At 33.2% G+C, this 21,102-nt stretch overlaps 1 protein-coding gene across 1 annotated transcript in view; it reads right to left on the bottom strand.

Moving 5' to 3' along the window:
* LOC126775702 (uncharacterized) overlaps nt 1-20,116 on the bottom strand; it is a 109,029-nt gene extending 88,913 nt beyond the window's left edge. Inside the window, exons 1-2 of the mRNA XM_050497772.1 lie at nt 19,817-20,116; nt 17,951-18,094 (exon numbers count right to left, since the gene is read on the bottom strand). Coding sequence (XP_050353729.1) covers nt 17,951-17,988 — 38 coding nt within the window. The 5' untranslated portion in view covers nt 17,989-18,094; nt 19,817-20,116. The remainder of the gene's footprint in view (nt 1-17,950; nt 18,095-19,816) is intronic.
* Between the last annotated feature and the right edge of the window lie 986 nt (nt 20,117-21,102).

Raw genomic sequence — 21,102 nt, 5'->3', positions numbered from 1 at the left:
CGCTGTGCTTCTGTTGTACTTCGTAATTCGTGTGACATTATCAGCTATATTACATATATTCAAACATCAATTGAGGCGAAAGTCCGTCCGACTGTAACCCTGGAGTAACCGGTTCCATTATATCGTGGCATTGCCTTTCATACCAGTTAATGGCTGTGCTTACACAAGCACAGCCGAGTGTCGAGAATCGTTTAGTTGCAAGTCGCAACTAACACTGTTTCATTTTGCTGAAACTTGCTTTCAATTATACATATATATCATATATATATATATACATATATATACTAGTACTTGAAAATAATGTATATGTTGTTTACAAAAGAGTTAAGCTCAAATTACCTACGTAAAATATTTTGTTAGTCATTTGAATTTTCTTTACTTTTATTATATATCTATTTTTTTATAGAATAGGAAGGCGGACGAGCTATATATGGGCCACCTAATGGTAAGTGGTCACCAACGAGACATTGGCATTGTAAGAAATGTTAACCATCGCTTACATCACCAATGCGCCACCAATCTTGGGAACTAAGATGTTATGTCCCTTGTGCCTGTAAAAACACTGACTCACTCACCCTTCAAACCGGAACACAACAATACCAAGTACTGCTGTTTTGCGGTATAATATCTGATGAATGGGTGGTACCTACCCAGACGAGCTAAATATGGAAGTGAGTTTGTTTGTTACGCTTTAACTTATTTACTACTCAACCAATCATCACGACATTTTACATACACATTTTCACGGGTACAGTAAAATACGTAGGGGTACCTAACCCGCGGCTTATGTATGTAGATTATGTATATGGGGGATATACACGCGGGCTAAGCCGCGGTTTTAAGCTAGTCATATAAAGCATTATCAAACAAAATATCTCAATATATTATGCTTTGTCCTTATTTAATACATTTTAATACGGTATAGTGTTCTATTCTGACGACGTATTATGAAGCGACATACATGGAGGAAGAAGTTTATAATCATTTCAGTACGAAGATGGTTCGTTTAATAATAACACGGATTTATTTAATAAACAACACTTATTTCTTGCCTTTGTATTTTAAATTCCACGTTGGCACGGTGAGTTCTTCAGTAAAAATCAAAAATAATTCCTATAAATATATTAAACTGTTTTTGAAGTTAATATGAAATGTTTTCATTACCAATAATTATTGTTTTTAAACCGCACCTAATTTAATATTTTCAGTACAGGTATAATAATATCAAAGAATCAAAATAGTATGTTGGCGAATAATAATCGAAGTACCTTATCATTTTGTTCTGTTTATGATGAAATGTATTTTAGGTAATGTTTGTCACATAGACAGTTTTCGTGCGCTGCAGTGGGTTAAAAATCTTATCCCAGAGTGTAGCGACAAATCGGTCGCGTTCCGTGACCTTGAGTGACCCGCGCTGCAGACGTCGCCGGTCGATACAGCCGCCCGCTTTAAAATCTAGACTAAGAGTCGACTCCCAGTTCTAGTTATGGACATTTTACTGTTTATACGTTCTTGAGTAACATTGTACAGGGTGCCTGGTGAAGGTGTGCTGCTTCTTAGCTTGACCTACATATTACTACTATCACTTAATTAATGTACACTAAGTTTTGGCTATATATATATATTTCATCTCGAAATTTCCACTTGTCTGTTGCTTGGGTATCTATCTCATAATTTCTAGTAATTTATATCAACTTACACACATTGTTGAAGTAGATATTCTGCAATGTAAATAATTTTTTTGGACATTCTTGAAACGTTACCTAATTTGTTTTAACGTTACACATAGACAACAACTTTGAGTTTCGTTTTTAGCGTTTGCGTTTGCTTATGTTTTGTCCCAAGCAAATATTTCTATAGATATCGTTGCGGTAAGGTCACACAGTTTTGAAATCCGACAGTTTTTTTTTATTGTACATTTTTAGGACTTCTTTTTATTCAACGTTTTCAATATACGCCATTATCCTCATGTTGCGAGTGTCTTGGTAGCATTGACTAAAATATTTATTTATCTATTCAGGTCTACTTAAAATTCAATACAAGTTAAAAGTTCATTTTTTTTTATCGGACAAAGATTATTGTTTTTAACGAAATTAATTTTCATAGTTTTTAAGATAATATTAAAATTAAATAAGTTATGTTAGAAAGTAAATAGGTACTGTTAGTTTAGCTTATTCGCAATATATTATCTATTTTGAGTATATATAATTGGATTTATGTAAATCTCATATATATATTTACTTGTTAACATTCCACCTATTAGAACGGTGTAGATATCTATCGCTAGAGATGGCTGTCGTACATTTCAGTACGACAGCCATCTTTAACACAAATACGGCTATGTAGCGAGTAACTGATAGAATTACGTGTTTTATGTATAACATTCTTCCCAAGTCAAATCTGGCTGAAGGACTCGAAGGGGAATGATTGGTTGAACACGTATAATTTTATCATTACATCTTGCACACACGTAGTCAAGGGTACAAAAAGACAAAGGGGGCCTAACATCTGCCCCACCATCCCTCTCATACGCGGACAGAAACTTTTTTTTTTCGCTGGAAAAACGTGTTTACGCGTTTCCCCCACTTGAAGTGGGGGGGGGGTATCTGGGACTCGCCGGCGCCGAGTATGCGCCGGAATACCCACTAAAAAACCAGCGGTACCCACACCGCCTTTTCGAGGGGCGTCACGGGATCGCTTGCGCATACTACCGTGACGCCCCGACGGTTGGCCCGCCTCTGCAGGCCTCCAAAACGCGGACAGAAACTAGTTTAATATAATTTGAAAGACTATATTTCGGAATAATTCAGAAAATCCCATATCTTGGCTCTATTGTGTATCCTTTTTTATGTAAGAGTAAACGGGCAGGAGGCTCACCGCATGGAAAGTGACTTCAACAGCCCATGGTCACTTGCAACACCGGAGAGTTTGCAGGTGCGTTGTCAGCCTTAATCCAAGTAAAGCAAATATATTGCTTCTTCTTTTATTAACTTGTCGATTATACGAAACCAACGTTTACATCGAACGTGCACAGAGATGTGTTTTATGTCATTTCCAATAAGAATCGCAAAGCATCAATGACGGGCGTTTCGATTTAAATTGCTAAGTAAACCTGGACATGAACCTTGTCTTGGTCAGCACCAGCTGGACTTGGATTTATACTTTTTTTTTACACCAGAATTTGTCGTCACAGGCGACGGTCAAATATAACATAAAATAGTAGAAAGTTGATATTCAATCTGTCGCCGTTAATCATATCACTATTACAACTATATAATGAGTCTAAAAATTAAAAATGAAAATACGTGTATATTTCCGTGTGCTATATGATAAACATAAAAAAAACTGTTGAGGCTTCTAATGGTAAGTGGTGATCTCGTCCAGTCATTGGTACTGGAAGAAAAAAAAAACCACTTTATATAACGACAATAAGTAACCTAACCATGGTTCCTAAGATCTCATCTCTCTTGTGCCTATAATTAAACCAGCTCGCTCACTATTTACATATAAAACTTTAGATATTATAATAGCTTATTACGAATTATTATTTGCGAAATATATATATATATATTTCGCGGCTTCAAATGGATTGCCATTTTAATGGCCACCATTGTCGTCCAATATGTTGATTTTATTAAATCAGTCAGTGCGCACGTCTGGCGCTGGCGCTGTCCTGAGAGCAAGAGACCAAGGGGATCGCTCGACAAAATGATCACACGCGCTACTGACATACTCCTTTATACTTTATATTTCCATCTATATAATAAAAAAGGCACCCGTCTTAGAATTTTCACACTTGACGTCTGACAACCGACCAACCTACATGACATACATCACGTTGTGTGGTGTTGCTATTCTAATAAGTGACGTCGTATACCCGCTTAAATTTATTATATATATATATAAATATATTACTATAACAAGTAAAACTATTTATCATGATTATTGCCTCTACTGGTAGAGGAGGGCTGGTTCATTTCTTGCCTCCAGGATCGGAATTACGATTCAAAAGGGGAAATGCTGCTGGCATTCCTCATGCCTCCAATGCACACGGTCACGACTTGTAGAGCAGATATTCTTTTATTTTTATTTCTGTATATATAATGTCGAAATGTAAATAATTCTTATTATTATATAATTCAGGTACAAATGATATAAACAACGAACTTAAGATTGGCACTGTATTGGCAATGAAGCGAATGCAAATTTAAATTGAAAGGACATTTAAAGAGCAGAAGTGATTTGAAGGTGACCGATCCAAACTTTCGCCAGTCTTAGCTAAACTAAAACTAATCATTTCATACTATAAACGTGCAAACTACTAAACGAATTAGTTTAGTTACTTAGACTTTACAATTATATTACAATACAATTTCAACCCGAACATAGTTCCGTGTATATATTTTAGTGGTAAGAACGTGTGAACTGATGATCGTGGGTTCAAATCCGGGCAAGCACCACTGAATTTTCATGTTCTTAATTTGTGATTATAGTTCATCTCGTGCTCAAGCACGAAGGAAAACATCGTGAGGAAACTTGCACGTGTCTAATTTCAATGAAATTCTGCTACATGTGTATTCCACAAACCCGCATTGGAGCAGCGTGGTGGAATAAGCCCCAAACCTTCACCTCAAAAAGGGAGAGGAGGCCTTAGCCCAGCAGTAGGACATTCACAGGCTATTACTGTAATGTAAATGAAAAACAAGTCTTGAATAAAAAAGTCTTCGAGTTGGAGCAATTCAAGTTAACGGGCAACAAAATAAGAACTTTGATAAGAAATGCCAGTAGCGAACGTTACTATCTTTTTCTTTTATCTTTTCCGAGCAGCCTTTGAATAGGGATCACACAAGAGTTGGACATTTTGTTGATAATTACATTTTATATGCGGGAATACGGGAGATGTTAAGAATAATATTTTTCTGTTCATCTACACAAATAAATAAAATTGAGAAGTGTCTGTATGTCATTTCAAAATAACTACCTTTTTTAATGTTAATATGGCTATCTGCAAGTTAACAAAGCCAAAACAAAGATTATTTCGTCTGTCCGTTCGTCCCAGGTAATTTTAACAACAAATGTAAATAAGTTGATTATTAGAGAGTACTCCCAATCTTTCTTTCATTAAAATCGGTTAATCGATTAAAATTCTACGAACTTATAATTCAAGTACATATTTGTATATGCTTTATATGTAACATATGTAGATATTATACATATGTATGACGTAGGCGATATTAATCACGAGTATTGTTTTGCATCCACAGTAATTGTTAGGTTAGGTTAGGTACTATACTTCTATTATAGAACAAATCATCGCGGGCAAAACTGCATATAACGGCTAATATACAAGCGAGATTAATTAATTATGAAGTGAATATATTGTATCTAGATGTAATACGTTTGTCAATGATAAAAATAATGGACTTATATTCATAAAGCTTGAAAGAACAAAGAAGTTCAAAGAGAACTATGTCGTCAGCATGCAATTATACCTTCGTATACTAACCGGCTACAAGTTTTAAACAATGACACAAAAACCACAGTTACACTTGATTATGCGTTCTACTATATATAACATTATATAATACAGTCCTTAGTTACTTAATCGGCGAACTTAATAAAAATAATATTAATCCGTTTTTCTGAATATACATTTTTTTCGTAGTCGTTATTCATGACGATATCATGTATGTAACATGTGAGATTATGTTTTCCATAAAATAATTAATAATTAAAATAAATGTACTGTCATGTCAGCAATAAAAATGAAATAAATTAACTCGTTGGTCTACTGGCTGACTTACAGCTATCTGATGTATATATATATTGAGATAGATATAATAATTATTTTGTTGTGTTTTTCTTTTTTGAACGTGCCCTAAACTTTTAAAGTAAAATATCGGCTCACGGTCGTTAATCTCCTACAGCTCGTCTTCCGACAAAGGCGTCCTCTAAAGATTTCCGTTCAATCCTGTCGTTCAATTGCTATCTTGATATAACGATTCCAAAATATTGAGAATAAAATAGTGAGAACACGTCTCGAGTCCCCTGTGGCCATGGCCCAGTAATAATTAACTTACACAAATAAATATAAATTTTCAAATTTGTATCTTTTACTGATTTTATGTGACGGACATTTATTTTATGTGGTGTCTAATGCATTGTCGTCCGAGCTCAAAGTCGGCTATTTGAAAAATCTCAACAGAATACATATGTTACCATATATAACAATTATCCCATTTACTCTTTTTATTTACATTTAAAATTAAAAAGCAACAAACCTATAGCGGTCCGAGATCACTGTTTAAAAAACATAAATTGGATTTGTTATATTAACAAAGGGATTCGAAAAAGCTTCATAAATATGCTGAACGAAAGATGGTAAGTCCGACTGAAAGGTTTTTCAAATAGTCACTCCACTTTCAATATCTATTCTCCAAATGTCATTTCTAAAAACGGACAAGCGAAGTCCTCGAAACCTAGTAGAGACCTTCATGCTATTGAATTCAAATAAATAAGGCGAAAGCTGGTGCTTTGGAAAGTTTTTATTCGATTTATGTCGACATTGTCTCGTCATTGTCCCGAAGTAAATAATATTCTAAAATATGAAAACATAGCTAAACAAATAATATTTAGACAATTATTATTGTATTAGTAATTAAAAAATTACGCATTATAATTGTAATTATTTGCAATTCAAAGTAAATAGAAAGACGTATGTACATCGGTTATCGATTATCGAGGTCGACATTCCAAAAAAATCGAGGATACCCGAGGACTGCACGACACTAGCAGTGTTTTCTATAGGATATATTCGGGCAATGCACGGGTGACGCAAGCGTGCAGCGGGCGGGCAGCGGGCGGGCTACAACAATAAATAATAATAGCGCGCACCGAGCGGCAACGTCGCGGGGATGCCGTCCGCGAGGTGCGGCAACACGCCGATCGATGCCACGGGTTAAATCAATTTGATGTTACGTGCAAAAAATGCGCTCCTGCTTTTTGTTAAATGTAGCTATATTTTTTTATTGAAATACACAGTGGAACGTTAAATAATTTAAGCTAGTGACATTGACTGCAGTTGCGTGTTCGATTCAATTTTAACATTTTAATTTTTATTGTAAAGTATTGTAGAATTAATACGACAAATATATAGTTGTTAATACATTCATAAATAAACTTTTAATTTTTACTAGTGAGCACATAAGTCTGAATGTTAAAACTACATGAAATTTTGCCAGGTAACAAGTTTCTTGCCGTACATTAATAATAAAGTGGTTTTAATAATATCAACATATTAAGGAGCCTGTTTATCCGCATTTAGTCAATATTAATGTTATAAAAAGAAGTAAGTAAACGTTCATGTTCAATGCTGTCTCTTTCACGGCCCGGCCAATTAACTGCAAAATCCAAATTATGAGAACCCGTTTCGCCATATTTAATTGGTCGACACCGTTATAAGATACCGCATTTTTAAGAACGAGTAAAAATAATTTTCACGATTGAAAGTTGTTTTTAAAACGAATATTTACATATATATATTATATATATATATATATATATATATATATATATATGTATACATAATTTAATTATTATGCTAATTACATGAACATTTTCACAATGTTTTTGTGCTTGGAATATTCTATTTATAAATTGAGGATGTTTATAGTTGATTTTGTTCTTTTATTTCTAAATATCTATTATATAAATGTGTCGTAAATAATTAATGTTTCGTCTTTAACCTCATCAAAATATGTCATCGTTTCACAATACCTACACGATATTATCCAAGTTTTATTTATTGATAAGTAACAAATGTTAGAGAAACCATATATATCATATAGTATTCTGCTTTATTACAATTAATGACGTGTTTCACACACAACATATCTACATACAAACAAACCTACGACTACGTCTTTACGCGAACTTATCCAATTCGCATCGGCAAATAAGTTCGGTGTGTTTGTCGCGGAGCGGCAACGCGGCGGTTTCAAACATGGAACGCCGTGCGGCAACCTCGCGCCATTTCCCTAGCCGAGTCTGTCAAGCCGAGCGATACAGTTTCACGATCAGCTGGATCGCTGTCTGTAATCTATACATTTTATCTTCATGTATAACAGCGTGGCGTTCCATTTATTTACTACGTTATAATACACGAATAGTTACACATTTTTTGGCTCCCTGTTAGGATTAATTTGTTGTTTGAAATTACTTCTTAAAATAGTTCTGTAGCAGATAATAATAACATTAATTACTTAGGTATACGATGCGTTTTTTTCTCGTGATTATATTAGTTAGTATTTAGTAGTTTTCAATTACCTATTATTTTAAGATGAATATTATTAATTTAGTATTTTACTGTTATGTTACTATATTTCCTTGTTTGTGACGTAAACATTTAAACAAGGCACATTTAAGGTGAATCATAAAGCAAAATGTCTGATAAAATGATGCAAATAAACAGCAAATAAGTCATTTTCACATTAATTTAGTAGGAATATTTTTTGAAGCGAATGGAAAAATGCATAAATCATAAGTTTTACAGCGAGACTCTTTCATTAATAAACAAAAAGTTACTTACATAATTTAAATATTTATGATATGCATAATCCCTTTTTCCCAATTTTTAAGATTCTGGAGATGCGTGTCGTTAATTTTCTATAATTGTCACCAACATTTACAAAAGATTATTAGATACTTTCGTGATAAAGCGATCGATGATATGAAATTTTAAGTACCGTCTACCAATAGTAGACCGCTTCTAAATAGTACAATCCTACTCATACAAACGCTTTTCGTAATATATAGTAAAAGTACTGAACTGTTATCTCTTCCCTCGTTATCTTGCACGATACCTACTTGATCCTTGTCTACACGTAAAGCAAATTCTAGCTTGCATGATATATGTATATATAAACGAACGTGTGCGTCCTTCCCTCGTAATCAAAAGCTATTGTAATGCGCAGTTACTAATCACATGCCTCCCTTATTTCAATGAATTCAGAATGTATAAACAAAATTACATCTTATTATATTAATATAGTTTATTTTCTCGTCATCACAGCACATTAACATTATGTCGTCATAAGCATTCGTGGCGCGTTTAGTAGTCACGCGATATTCTGAACGTTTATTTAATTAAATTAAACAATTATCTATAATTCTTTATAATGTAGCTTAATGATAATTACTTTTAAATCAATTACCTAATCTGGAGTAATTATTTCTAAGGCGTCATTTTTCACGTACAATTTACAAGAAATCAATTATTTTTTAGAGTTTAATCAAAATGGTTATGCTGTTAAAAATATTCAATTTGTCAAATTATAACCCTAACTGTTAGTCTACAATAATTTATAAATAATAAAAGCATAATTAATTTATGTCGTTTTTTCTATCATAACTAGTAATGTAGGTATCAGTATTATTTAAATATATTTTATATAAAATCTCATCTCGTCAGGCCAAATCAAAAACACAAAAGAATTACAGAATAATTTTAACTTAGCAACAAATGTCGAATGCAGAGAAATATCGAAAAAAATAAAACAAAACCTTCGGTCTTAATGCACGTAAAAAGTTGCCAATTCACTTTTGAATCATCACATAACCGATCTCGTGTGCTTACGCGATGGTATTCGTTCGAAATAAGGAATATAATAATATACAATCAGTTTTCATGTATTCTTAATTTAATGTGTTACAATTGCGTTGTGGATAGCGATTTTGATCGTATGAACCATCACAATTCATTAGATTTTTATTACACTATCAATACACCGAGAAATTATCGTAATTTCGTCTGTTTAATAGTTCGATTCTTTTATTTAATAAACATCTTATATTTGGTACATTTCAATGAAGTCCCAAAACTTTATTAATCAAAACGAATTCTACAGTTTTGAGTGTTAATTAATTAAATAAGCATCGACTTTTCTTAGCATCTCTCTAATCGGTTAAAAGTCACTCTGACAGTTGATTTAAGGGCATTCAATTAGTCGGATAAGTAGCTATAGCTGCCGCACTCAAGTGTCGGATTAAGACATGAAATAAGTGATGTCGAATCGATGGAATTTCCGTTCTACTTAGTTACTTTACGTCAACTTTAACTGATAAATAATGTTTAATGATTTTCTTTAGTGCATGTGCAGGTCAAACTTTAATAACATGGTCAACTTAAGTTTAAACCAATTCTATTTCAATATTTTTTACCAACTTATGAAACATACCATCGAACGGATTCTAATGAAATTTTGTATGAAGCAAGCTTGGACCCCAAGGAAGAACATAGGCATACCTACCTTATTTTTATATCTAAAACCTGCTGTTATGACAATTTCTAGTGAGTATCACGCTTCTATAATCATGAGGATGAATACATTAAGTAAAACTTAGAGAAAAGGATGTTACCAAACTGAGACTTTTGGACGTCGTCTTACATTTCCCATTGTATGTAAAAAAACAGGCTTTAAGTCCAGAGTTCTTCGATAAAACGTTGTATAACTTAAACATAACTTAATAATATATTGTAAATAAAGAAAAATCAAATAATATAAATAATGTGAAAACTTGAATACATTCACTCGAACTGCTGTACCATATTTTTGGGTCCGAAATTAAATCAAACCAGTATTTTGTGAAGGCTATAAAAGAAAATGATTCACATAATCGGCCAAGGAGCCAATGTTTTACGGGCAATTATATAGCAATAGATTCGACTCGCGCTCAGTAATGAACGTATCCGTTCAAATTATATTTTTGACCCAATTTTCTGGTGAAATTGGTCTAGTTAGTACTGAGTACAGCTCAGTTAGATTAAAATCTGCTATGAAGCTAAAGCACTGATTAATATAAATTATTTCTTTGTAACAGCATATAGCTGTTTTTTTATATCATTGAATATAACCGGATTACATAAGGACATCCGTTGATAAAATGGTTATCATTTTCCTTTAATCTACAATCATTCAGTGGTTATCATAATATTAAATTTATCGACATAAATTGTAAAAGGCATTACTTAAATAAATCATTGGTTGTTTCCTCAGTAAGGTACCTTCGGAAATTGTGATTGTAATTACACGAGTTCTCGTCAAACAGGAATAGAATGGCAATACAAAGCATTCTTGTTGTTTGGCGGTTGAATAACTAATGGTTAGCTTTTACTGACAGTATTCCGAACCATCACTTAAATATGACTACCTATGTTAAAATGTGAAAGATAAACTCTACACAATTTTGATTTTTGAGTTAATTAACTTAAAAAAAAGTTTAAGAAATAACAATTTGTTCTTTCTCTCTTTATCAAAGTCGGAATTTCAACTCGGAAATTTTTCATACTTTTAGATTTTATTGTAATAATAGTATTTACGAACTATTCTTATTGTCCTAATCCTGTACATAGTAAGCTAGTACAACTGTAGAGCTTCAGGACAACAAAATTTCAGATTAATAATTATAATGTGTGATAAACAATGTTTGCCATGACAGTATGTACAAATATTCCGAAATTTAACCTGTGTGATATAGATTAAAATCATTCACTGAATTTACTAACAACAACCATTAGTATAGAGAATAATTGATAATAATATTTTAACGTTTCAATGTTTCCTTCGCTGCCTATTAGAGCACTTGTTCAACTTGTTTTTGTTATGACATGGAATGCAAATAAGTTTTAAGATATAAATGCGTGGGTTGAGGCCAGGAATGTTGCGCTACAGCGCGGGGCTTAGTGATCACAAGTGAGCAGACTTCATTGAACAAACTAATAATGAAGCCTTGGACATAGCTTAAGTCTATTTACTTTTAAATCAGCTTAAAGCGCAGTTTCTGTTATTTTTATTTCTATTTTACGGTTTATTATTCAACTTGTGTTTTTTAAGACCTTTGTCAAAACACGAGTCTTTTGTGACGTCATCAAATTGCGCGTATACTACAGTGGATGAGATCACTTCCTAATTTTTTTTAATTAATAACAATACCATAACCGTCTGCTTTACAAAGTCTATTATATCCTCATCTGCGGCATGTCATTTTCTGCCGAGACATGAAAGGTAGAGATAGAAATATAAATTCTATACAAATGACGAGTACCTGACTATCTTTTGAAAATATGTTTCTATTTTTACTTTATGTAACTCTTAAAGATTCAGAAATGATGAATGATAACGCATATGCCGCCCCAATATTCTAGAAAAGCGTAATATAATGTTTAAATGTACATGCTATTATATTATTTATATTGAACTAAAATGACAGAGCACTTTAAAACTTAGACACATATAAACTCCTGAAAGTCTATTTATATAAAGTAATAGAAATTCGACGGTATATAACGTCTGCTTATAGTTTTGGATAAATTATTTAAAACCAACTTGAATAAGTTATCAAGAGTCAATAGTACCAATAATATATAATAGTTAAACACAAAAAAGTAATGACAATTAAAAAATGTCTTGATTAATGTAAGAATTTTCAAAACGAAAGAAAGACGCGTTTCTTACAGCAAACAACATGATGAGTATCGTGATCATTAACTTAGATGTGTCTCTTAGTACTTAAAGTAACCCAAGGTAAATGCTGGGCTAACCAGCAGTGGGACATTTACTTTACGCCTCCTATCCATTTTGATGACAATAGACGACAAATCCAGGTTTTCGTCACGATGTTGTTCTTCATCATAAACACAAATTAAGCATATAATAATTCTGTGGTCTTTGCCTGGGTTTGAACTCAGAATCATCGGTTAAGAATTAAGGATCGATGTCTCCTAGCCACTGGGCCATCACGGCTCTTAACACTAAGCCGACTTAATTTTGTAGAGGCGAAAGCTGCCGCCTATTTTATTTTAATGCAATCGATATCTGTTTTAGAGTCTCGCCCTATAACTGTGACCTAACAAGTCTAGACTGGCTGAAATTTACTTGGATTTGCTTTTAAAATGAAACTAGATAGGTCGTATAGAATTTCTGGAAACAAGACTTGTATCTGTGACCTTGTCTATTTAAAATAATGTTTTACCCCCAATGATGGGGGTAAAACATTATTTTCTGCTTTCCTGAAATGTACATTAAATCTAATATCACATCGTTATACTCAGATTTTCTCAATAAGTTCTATTTATTCATCCATTAATATAACTCCTTATCCTTCAAAATAATTATGTAAGGATTTGAAATACATTAACGTGGTCTCGTAATATATTAAAGAACATGGGAATAAAAGGCACTATCTTCATTGGTCATTCCGCATTCGGATGAATTAAAAAAAATAACAGGTTTACTTTTCGTGTTCATTTTAATATTTCTTATAAAACATTGGTAAAAGGTATTTAGACCTTCAAAGCCGATGAAGAAACAGAAGGATTTCCTTCTCTTGTAATGTTAAAACTGCCTAAGGCTTGAAACGTGTACTTAGCAAAAACACTGTATTCAGCCAAATGTGCCTGGAGTCTTTGGCTAAAACGACTTTCGTTATGAAATAAGGTATAAAATATACACGAGGGTGTGTCACAATGATGCAATATTATTTTATTATTCTACGTATTTATTCTATTCTATGTACATTATATATATAATGTAGTGTCTTCGATAAAAATATCATTCTTATTATTTCGTGCAGTCAATCCAGCTTTCTTTTTTTATTTAAATATTGTATTCCAATAAATTTAAAATTAAATTAGAAAAAAATATTTTAAACTACAGTTGGCCTACCTACTTATTAATATTTGACTAATAAATATTCATCGAATGTCTTTTTAAGTTTGTATAATGATTTCTAACATTTTTAATAAGATTTTTTAATCACCTTTTCTTATATATGTGGGCAGACTAGCAAATGGGCCACCTGTTGGTAATTACACACCACCTTTACAACATCGCCAAAGTGCCTTATTAACTAAGATGTCGTATACCTTAGCCCTGCAATTACACTGGCTCACTCATCCTTCAAACCGTAACACAACAGTGCTAAGTAATGGGTAGAATAAGCGACGAGTGGGTGGTACCTACCACGACGGGGTAGAACAACGGTTACCAACAAGTAAATTGTAACAAATATTTACCACAGAACGTATCGATATTAGAATTATTTGTTGCTTATTATCGACAATATTCATTTTATCATCTAAGATTTCACACATCATTTGAAAGCTATTAAGACCTTGACAGTCGCGGAGTCATGGTCGCCTTGCCAAATAGAAGTTGAGTCATAATCTGCCGGTACCTACACACTATCGACCCGTCACGATCGTGCGTCCAATCTGTCTATTGAATGTAAAAACTATGACATTATAACTTTGTTTAAGCGCAAGTGATCGATTATATTATTATTATTTTATTTGACTGAAAAAACCAGAGGCGTTAAATATTACGTAAGCTGGCTTAAGGGGGGGGGGGGCAATAGTTTTCTAAACTTGATAAAAACAAAAACTACTCTTATGTCTTGTTAATTGTTGTGTCAACGTTTTGCTTATTTTCCCTATAAAATATTGAAAAAATACTGACAGTACTTTACTACTTATTTTTTTTTATATTTTATATCTATAGACTAATTAAACAATTTTTAATTACTACTTTTTTTATTACCGTCCATATATTATAATTTTTTTTTTGGGTTACTTAATACCTCAAAAATATAGTAGTTCGGTGTAATAATATATATATATATATATAATTACACTGAACCACCAATCATAGGATAATAAATGTGAAATCCTTCGTGCCGATAGTTTGCACTAGGTCACTCGCCCTTTAAATCCGAACACAGAAATGCAATGTATTGATGTTATAACGGTACAAATGATGTGTGGCTGGCAGCCACCCAAACGAGCCTGACAAAGTCCTACCACTGTATTAATTCGTATACATTATTGCATTATCGAGTTTTTTTATAACATATTAGCCTCGCTATGATAGTAGTGTTCGCAGCATTGTTAGCACTACGTCTCCAGCGAATCATTTTACATGTAAGTCGTATTTCTTTGTCATCGATATTTTTATTATTATGAATTATATTATATTACTAGGATTTTAAGAACCGAGATGGCCCAGTGGTAAGAACATGTGAATCTTAACCGATGATCGTGGGTTCAAACCCGGGCAAGCACCACTGAATTTTCATGTGCTTAATTTGTGTTTATAATTCATCTCGTGCTTTACGGTGAAGGAAAACATCGTGAGGAAACCTGCATGTGTCTAATTTCACTGAAATTCTGCCACATGTGTATTCCACCAACCCGCATTGGAGCAGCGTGGTGGAATAAGCTCCAAACCTTCCCCTCAAAAAGAGGAGAGGGGGCCTTTAGCCCAGCAGTGGGACATTCACAGGCTGTTACGGTACGGTTACTAGGATTTTATTATTATGTATTACGTCTAGAAGAATTCAGACTTCGCAATCGCGTATCTCTTGATAATTTTATCTATAAATTATTTTATCTTATCGGAGCAAAGAAACAATTTTAATTAGGTACTGTTATAAGTTTTATATAAAGAAATAACACATTTTATCTTTTGTAATGTTAGTATTCACGTAAAGTTATGTAAATATGCTTTTTTTTAATAATAATAGCTTTTTTATTGAAGTGGAAAAGATTTATCGTGTAGGTATTGATGTGAGCAAAAACACATTTTTTATTATCTATCCGGGCATGCAACGCCCAAACCCGACTGGATGCATTTGAATAGAACTCGGTCAACCCTAGGTATTCACAGATTTTTTTTAGCTCGGAACATGGATAGGTCTATAAGCAATAGTCAAAAATCGCATCACTGCATTCAACGTTATCGATAACATATCGTTTACATGGACAAAAATGAAACAGCAACAACGTTATTTAAGAAAAATAAATTTGATACTTGGTTAAGATCAAATCAGTCATTTCTAAATACATTTTTTTTTTGAACTATTAATCACCCGCGTGTTAGGGGGCAGGTAACAGGTAAAAATGTGTTTCCTTGGGGTTCAAACTTGCTTTAAACAACATATCAAAATCGACTCATTGATTTAGCCATGAAAGCGTGACAGACAGACAAAGTTACTTTGGCATTGATGATATTAATACAGATATTGTTACTCCTTTTATGTTTGTTATTTTGTTTTTGGGTGATAATATGTTTTACCTGTTCGTCTGATCTTATTGTTTATTAAAAAGATAACAGAGGTTAATGACCTACATACGTTGTTTGGACATCCTCGTATCGCATGCTAACAAGTAAATTTCAAAGACAAATCTAAAAAATAAATGCTGGATATTTTTAAAGAATTTACTCAGCATCGTACATTAAACTGAACAAAAGCTGACATATAGAAGAATAAGAAATAGGTAAGTACGGTAGGTACTTTATTGTAAGGATAAATCAAGTCATATCGACCTCTTCCAGCTGAACTCTGGTGAACATTGAGCATTTACTAGTCATAATTATAAGATAATTTCGTTCATTTTTTTAATTACCTAAATCAATATGAGTAAATGTAAACTATACACTTTACACAATATTGAGAAAAATATACAGTAAAAAAAATCTTTATAAATTTTATTGTAGTGTGTCTAAAAAACTTAGAAGTAACGAAAATTGAGGTTTTAGGAAAAAGCTAATCGGTAAAAGTTGTGGATATTATAATAGGAAAATATAAATTGGTGTTTTCCAAAAACATGTAACACGCAATCTGTAAAATTATTTCCTAATTTCGGAAGTCGTTAATGTGCTTATGGTAACAATACGTATAATACATATATTTAAACTAGAATCGTAGGAGAGTTTATCACTGTTCAAGGACAAGCAATGTTGCAGCTACCGTCAACTATTTTCGATTTCAAATAACACAATTTCCAGATGCCTCTAAAAACCTCTAATCAAATCAAACATTTTATGTAAGAAAATGTTTAATCTCATTCGTGATTCGTGAAAACAAAATGTATTATTTCAATAATCCAGAAGAAAACAACGTAAAATATAATAAAAGCTGTTATAAATAATATGTCCTGTAATCCGCATATGGCATTTTAGATTCAATACACCAAGCGATACAGCGGACAATATATATGCAGAAGAAAAACGGTTTAAGCGTGTCCAACTTGTAGCATATTATGTATAATAAAATAAAATTCAAGAGAAATGCTAAAGAAAAACTAGTGAATGCCAAACGCTACACTACGGGCTTCCAACCCACCCACACGTCTGTATAAATTATTAAGAGATATATTTTACATATTAGTTGTATAAAACGTTGTTTTTAAAAGACGCAAAAGATTACGGAATATTGTGTGATATCGAATTAATTTACATACATTTGGAGCATCGATAACTCGGAAACGAAACGAATATCTCGAAAGCGCGTATCAAACAAAGAAAAATATAGATAATTTTTTATCGAACACAGCTAATTTTCCTTACTCGGTTGAAATCGATTACGAACGAGAGATTCTGTACACATGTTTTCAAATCTGCTACGCTGTTTGTCCATATCGTATTTAATTATCTTTTTGTAGAAAAAGAAACTTAAAAATTGTCTAACGAATTATAAAATTCCAAAAGTAGAAATGACAGCGAAAGTTGACGAATAGAAACAGATGTTTTGTAATACTTTATATTATTAGCGTTTTACATTATATGTAACTAAACCAATTTAATGAGTTGATCTTAACATTTTTTCAAAAAAGTAACTATCGACTAGAAGTTTTATGAGTGTAAAAAGTTCGGATGATAATATTATAATTTGGTACTATACAGCTGATTTGATGATGGAGTCATGATGTGGATTCTAAAACTCATTAATGACAACTAGTAAACTCCTCGAGTGTCACAATGATGAAATCGTGTATTTTAGTATATTAAACTTGAAAATGAAAACTACAAATTTTATTTTAAAATGTTGGACAATTTGGTTTGATAAAAAACAAACAACATGAAAGTCTTAATTAAACACAATATGTCAATGTTACCTGTGCATGGGCTGTGTCCTGTGTGTGTACTGCGCCATGTGCCAGCCGGCATGGCTAGCGGCGCGCGCGCATGCCGTGCCGGCCGCTAGCTCAGCGCCATGACACTACACTCACACAACACCACCACACCACCACACCAACAACCTGCGGACAAAATTTCACGTGTACATATTTATACATAGTAACAGCCTGTGAATATCCCACAGCTGGGCTAAGGCCTCCTCTCCTTTTTTGAGGAGATGGTTTGAAGTTTGGTGGAATACACGTGTGGTAATATTTCAATGAAATTAGACACATGCAGGTTTCCTCACGATGTTTTCCTTCACCTTCAAGCACGAGATGAATCATAAACACAAATTAAGCACATGAAAAGTGGTGCTTACTTGAAGCCACGATCATCGGTTAAGATTCACGCGTTCTAACCACTAGGACATCTTGGCTTATCTACAAAATATTTTAGTATAATTATTACTGAGTATTTTCTTTTCCATGACAGATTCTAGTTTGCAATGTCATAAAATTCGTATAATTTTCAACCAACCTTGGGAACTAAGATGTTATAACCCTTGTGGCTGTACTCACACTAGCTCATTCACGTTTCCAAATGTTAAATGTTATTCTGACTTGTACAGATTCTCCTCGGACTACTAGAGATTGATCTACAGAAGGCTTATTAGGCTATAATCAAATTTAATGCCACGTTCTGTATTTCGAAGATATCTTAGATTACAAAGATTTTTTTATTTCTTTTAAAATTACCCACACTTTGTATACCATATATATTAATATAAGATTTTTTTTATTATTATGCGAAAACTAAGGACCGCGTTGCTAGACTATTTATTATCTTTTATTTTTTGTTTCACCTACTCATTCTAGTCAATGATAAATTTATAACTTCAGATTTGTCCGTCATTTTATACATTAACTTTTAAACAATTAATGTTTTAGTAATTTTCATATTATTTAAATGAAGTATTTAGTAATTTTCGCATTTTGCGATAAGATAAATTTTAATTCGTTATCTTTTCAACAAGAAACTAGCAAAACAATATGCGCTATCTTGAACAAATAAAACGTATTAAGCAAACAATATAATTTAAATACAAATTTTAACCAATATGTGTATTGCATGAATAATATTTTACATATTTAGTTCGTTTTAGTGTCGAGTTTTAGAGGTTATTTTGAAAATAAATGTTTTTTTTTTCAAATATAAAGTAATAAAAAGCTAATTCTAAAGTTGGTAGTTGCAGTGTTGCTAGTATTTTTTATTTTTACCCAAGTTTTTTTCTATTTTAACTACTATTGTCGTTATCTATTTAATTGCGTGTTTTTTTGTGTGCGTATTTTATTTTTGAAACAATTTGAATCACATGTGTATTTTTGATTTATTTAGTCTTTTTCACTTTTTTAGTTTTGTGCGTTTATAGTAATTGGCAAGTGAGAGGTTTGTGGCCTTGCTTATTGAGCCGTGTTCGTGTAGGCCTAAACAGAAAGCAGCCATGGGCCACACGATCTCGAAACAGAAACACAGGGTCATCTGCTGCTATTTTATTATTAAATATAATATAATAAAATAACGGGATTGATTTAATCGGTCTCTACAGGATAAGCCTACATCCTTATATTTAACTTTTAATGAGGCTTCGGCACGTGCATTGTCAGTACAAAAGTAACAGACCTCGAGTTCGTGCAATTGTGTCTACTTTACCTAGTGAGAGCTGTCGAACTGCTTTTACGCAGTTAAGTCACTAAGTTTTTGACAAGGGAAAGTTAACTTATAAAACATTTTAAACTTTTTAAATTCACCTTTCACATCGAATTCGGACACGGGGTAGTTTATTAGACTTAAATATTACTCACCTTTAAGCCTAAATCCGTTAAAATGCCTCCAAACGGGACTCGACACCGTACTCACACGCGCGGACACGAAAAAGGCACTTGGATAACACAATATTTTAAAAAACGAGTTGCGCAACACCACTTCCTTTAGTTTTCTTGTGTAGCATAAGACTTTTCACGTTACGTGACACGTTTAGTGTTTTTGAAAAGTCCATTGAACCGTTTCGGTCGAAATTTACGTCCAGCGAAATTATAAGTACGAAGTGGCATCGGTGTACATAGACGTCGTATAAATTTCGCGGCGCTGCCGCCAGGCGGCGTTACGGCGCGAGGGGGGCGGAGTCGACAGGGTGCGGGGGGAGCGAGAGAGAGATAGCGGAGCGACGCCACGGGGCACGGGCCACGTCGCAACACGAATGTTTTATCACGGTGTGCTTATGGAATCTATGTGAAAACAGCGATTGTTTATATGGCGAAGACATTAGCGGATGGTGGATAGCTCGGTGTGGTGACCTTTTCGGTATCGCTTCACCGCGAGTGGCGATAACACGAGGTCGTCGGTCGAGAGCACAGCGGCGGCGTTGCCGGCGCGCTGCGGCATTCAGGCCCACGTTTCCACGCATTACGAGTGGCGGCGAAACCCGTGGCCCTTCGAAACCTACCTGCCTAACGAGCGTAATCCTAGACGCGCTATCATCCATCGCCATGTGCTCTTTTCTATAACCTACATATTTAGATATACGCGACCGTATCGCAGTATATAATGTCATGTTTATTTATGTCATTTCGGTATGTATAGTTTATTTCAACAGAATTTATGCCAACTCAAAACAAACAGTTTAACCTCTTTGTTAAGAATGATAATTTTAAATCGGCTATTTGAAGGTTAGTTGAATGTTTTATTTCTTTAAATTCGTAAAATAAGTTCAACAGAAATTTGTATTTATTAGAAGGTGTTAGTGTCATTACATACAATATAATAAATTACATACAAACATAGCACATACATAGGAATGTACCCAGCAATAGTGAACTGTGAACCTAACGATTATATATGATCTATACTAGAGTATTAATAATAATTTTATTGTAGTATTTATCTTGCATAACAATTATTAGTTTACAATAATATTTACCGCATAAATATTGTTGCTTAACATTAATTAAAAATATTCAATTTAACTCGTGTACAAATGTTCTTGTATTGAAATCGATCGAAATCCTATGTCGACGTAGGTACATAGCTGCTACTACTACCGGCAGACTGAACGAGTGTCAAATCGATTGACGAATTCGTCTGTCCAAAC

The sequence above is a fragment of the Nymphalis io genome, chromosome 18 (genome assembly GCF_905147045.1).
Source record: "Nymphalis io chromosome 18, ilAglIoxx1.1, whole genome shotgun sequence".
NCBI lineage: Eukaryota > Metazoa > Arthropoda > Insecta > Lepidoptera > Nymphalidae > Nymphalis > Nymphalis io.
This window is presented reverse-complemented; position numbering and strand designations above follow the sequence as displayed.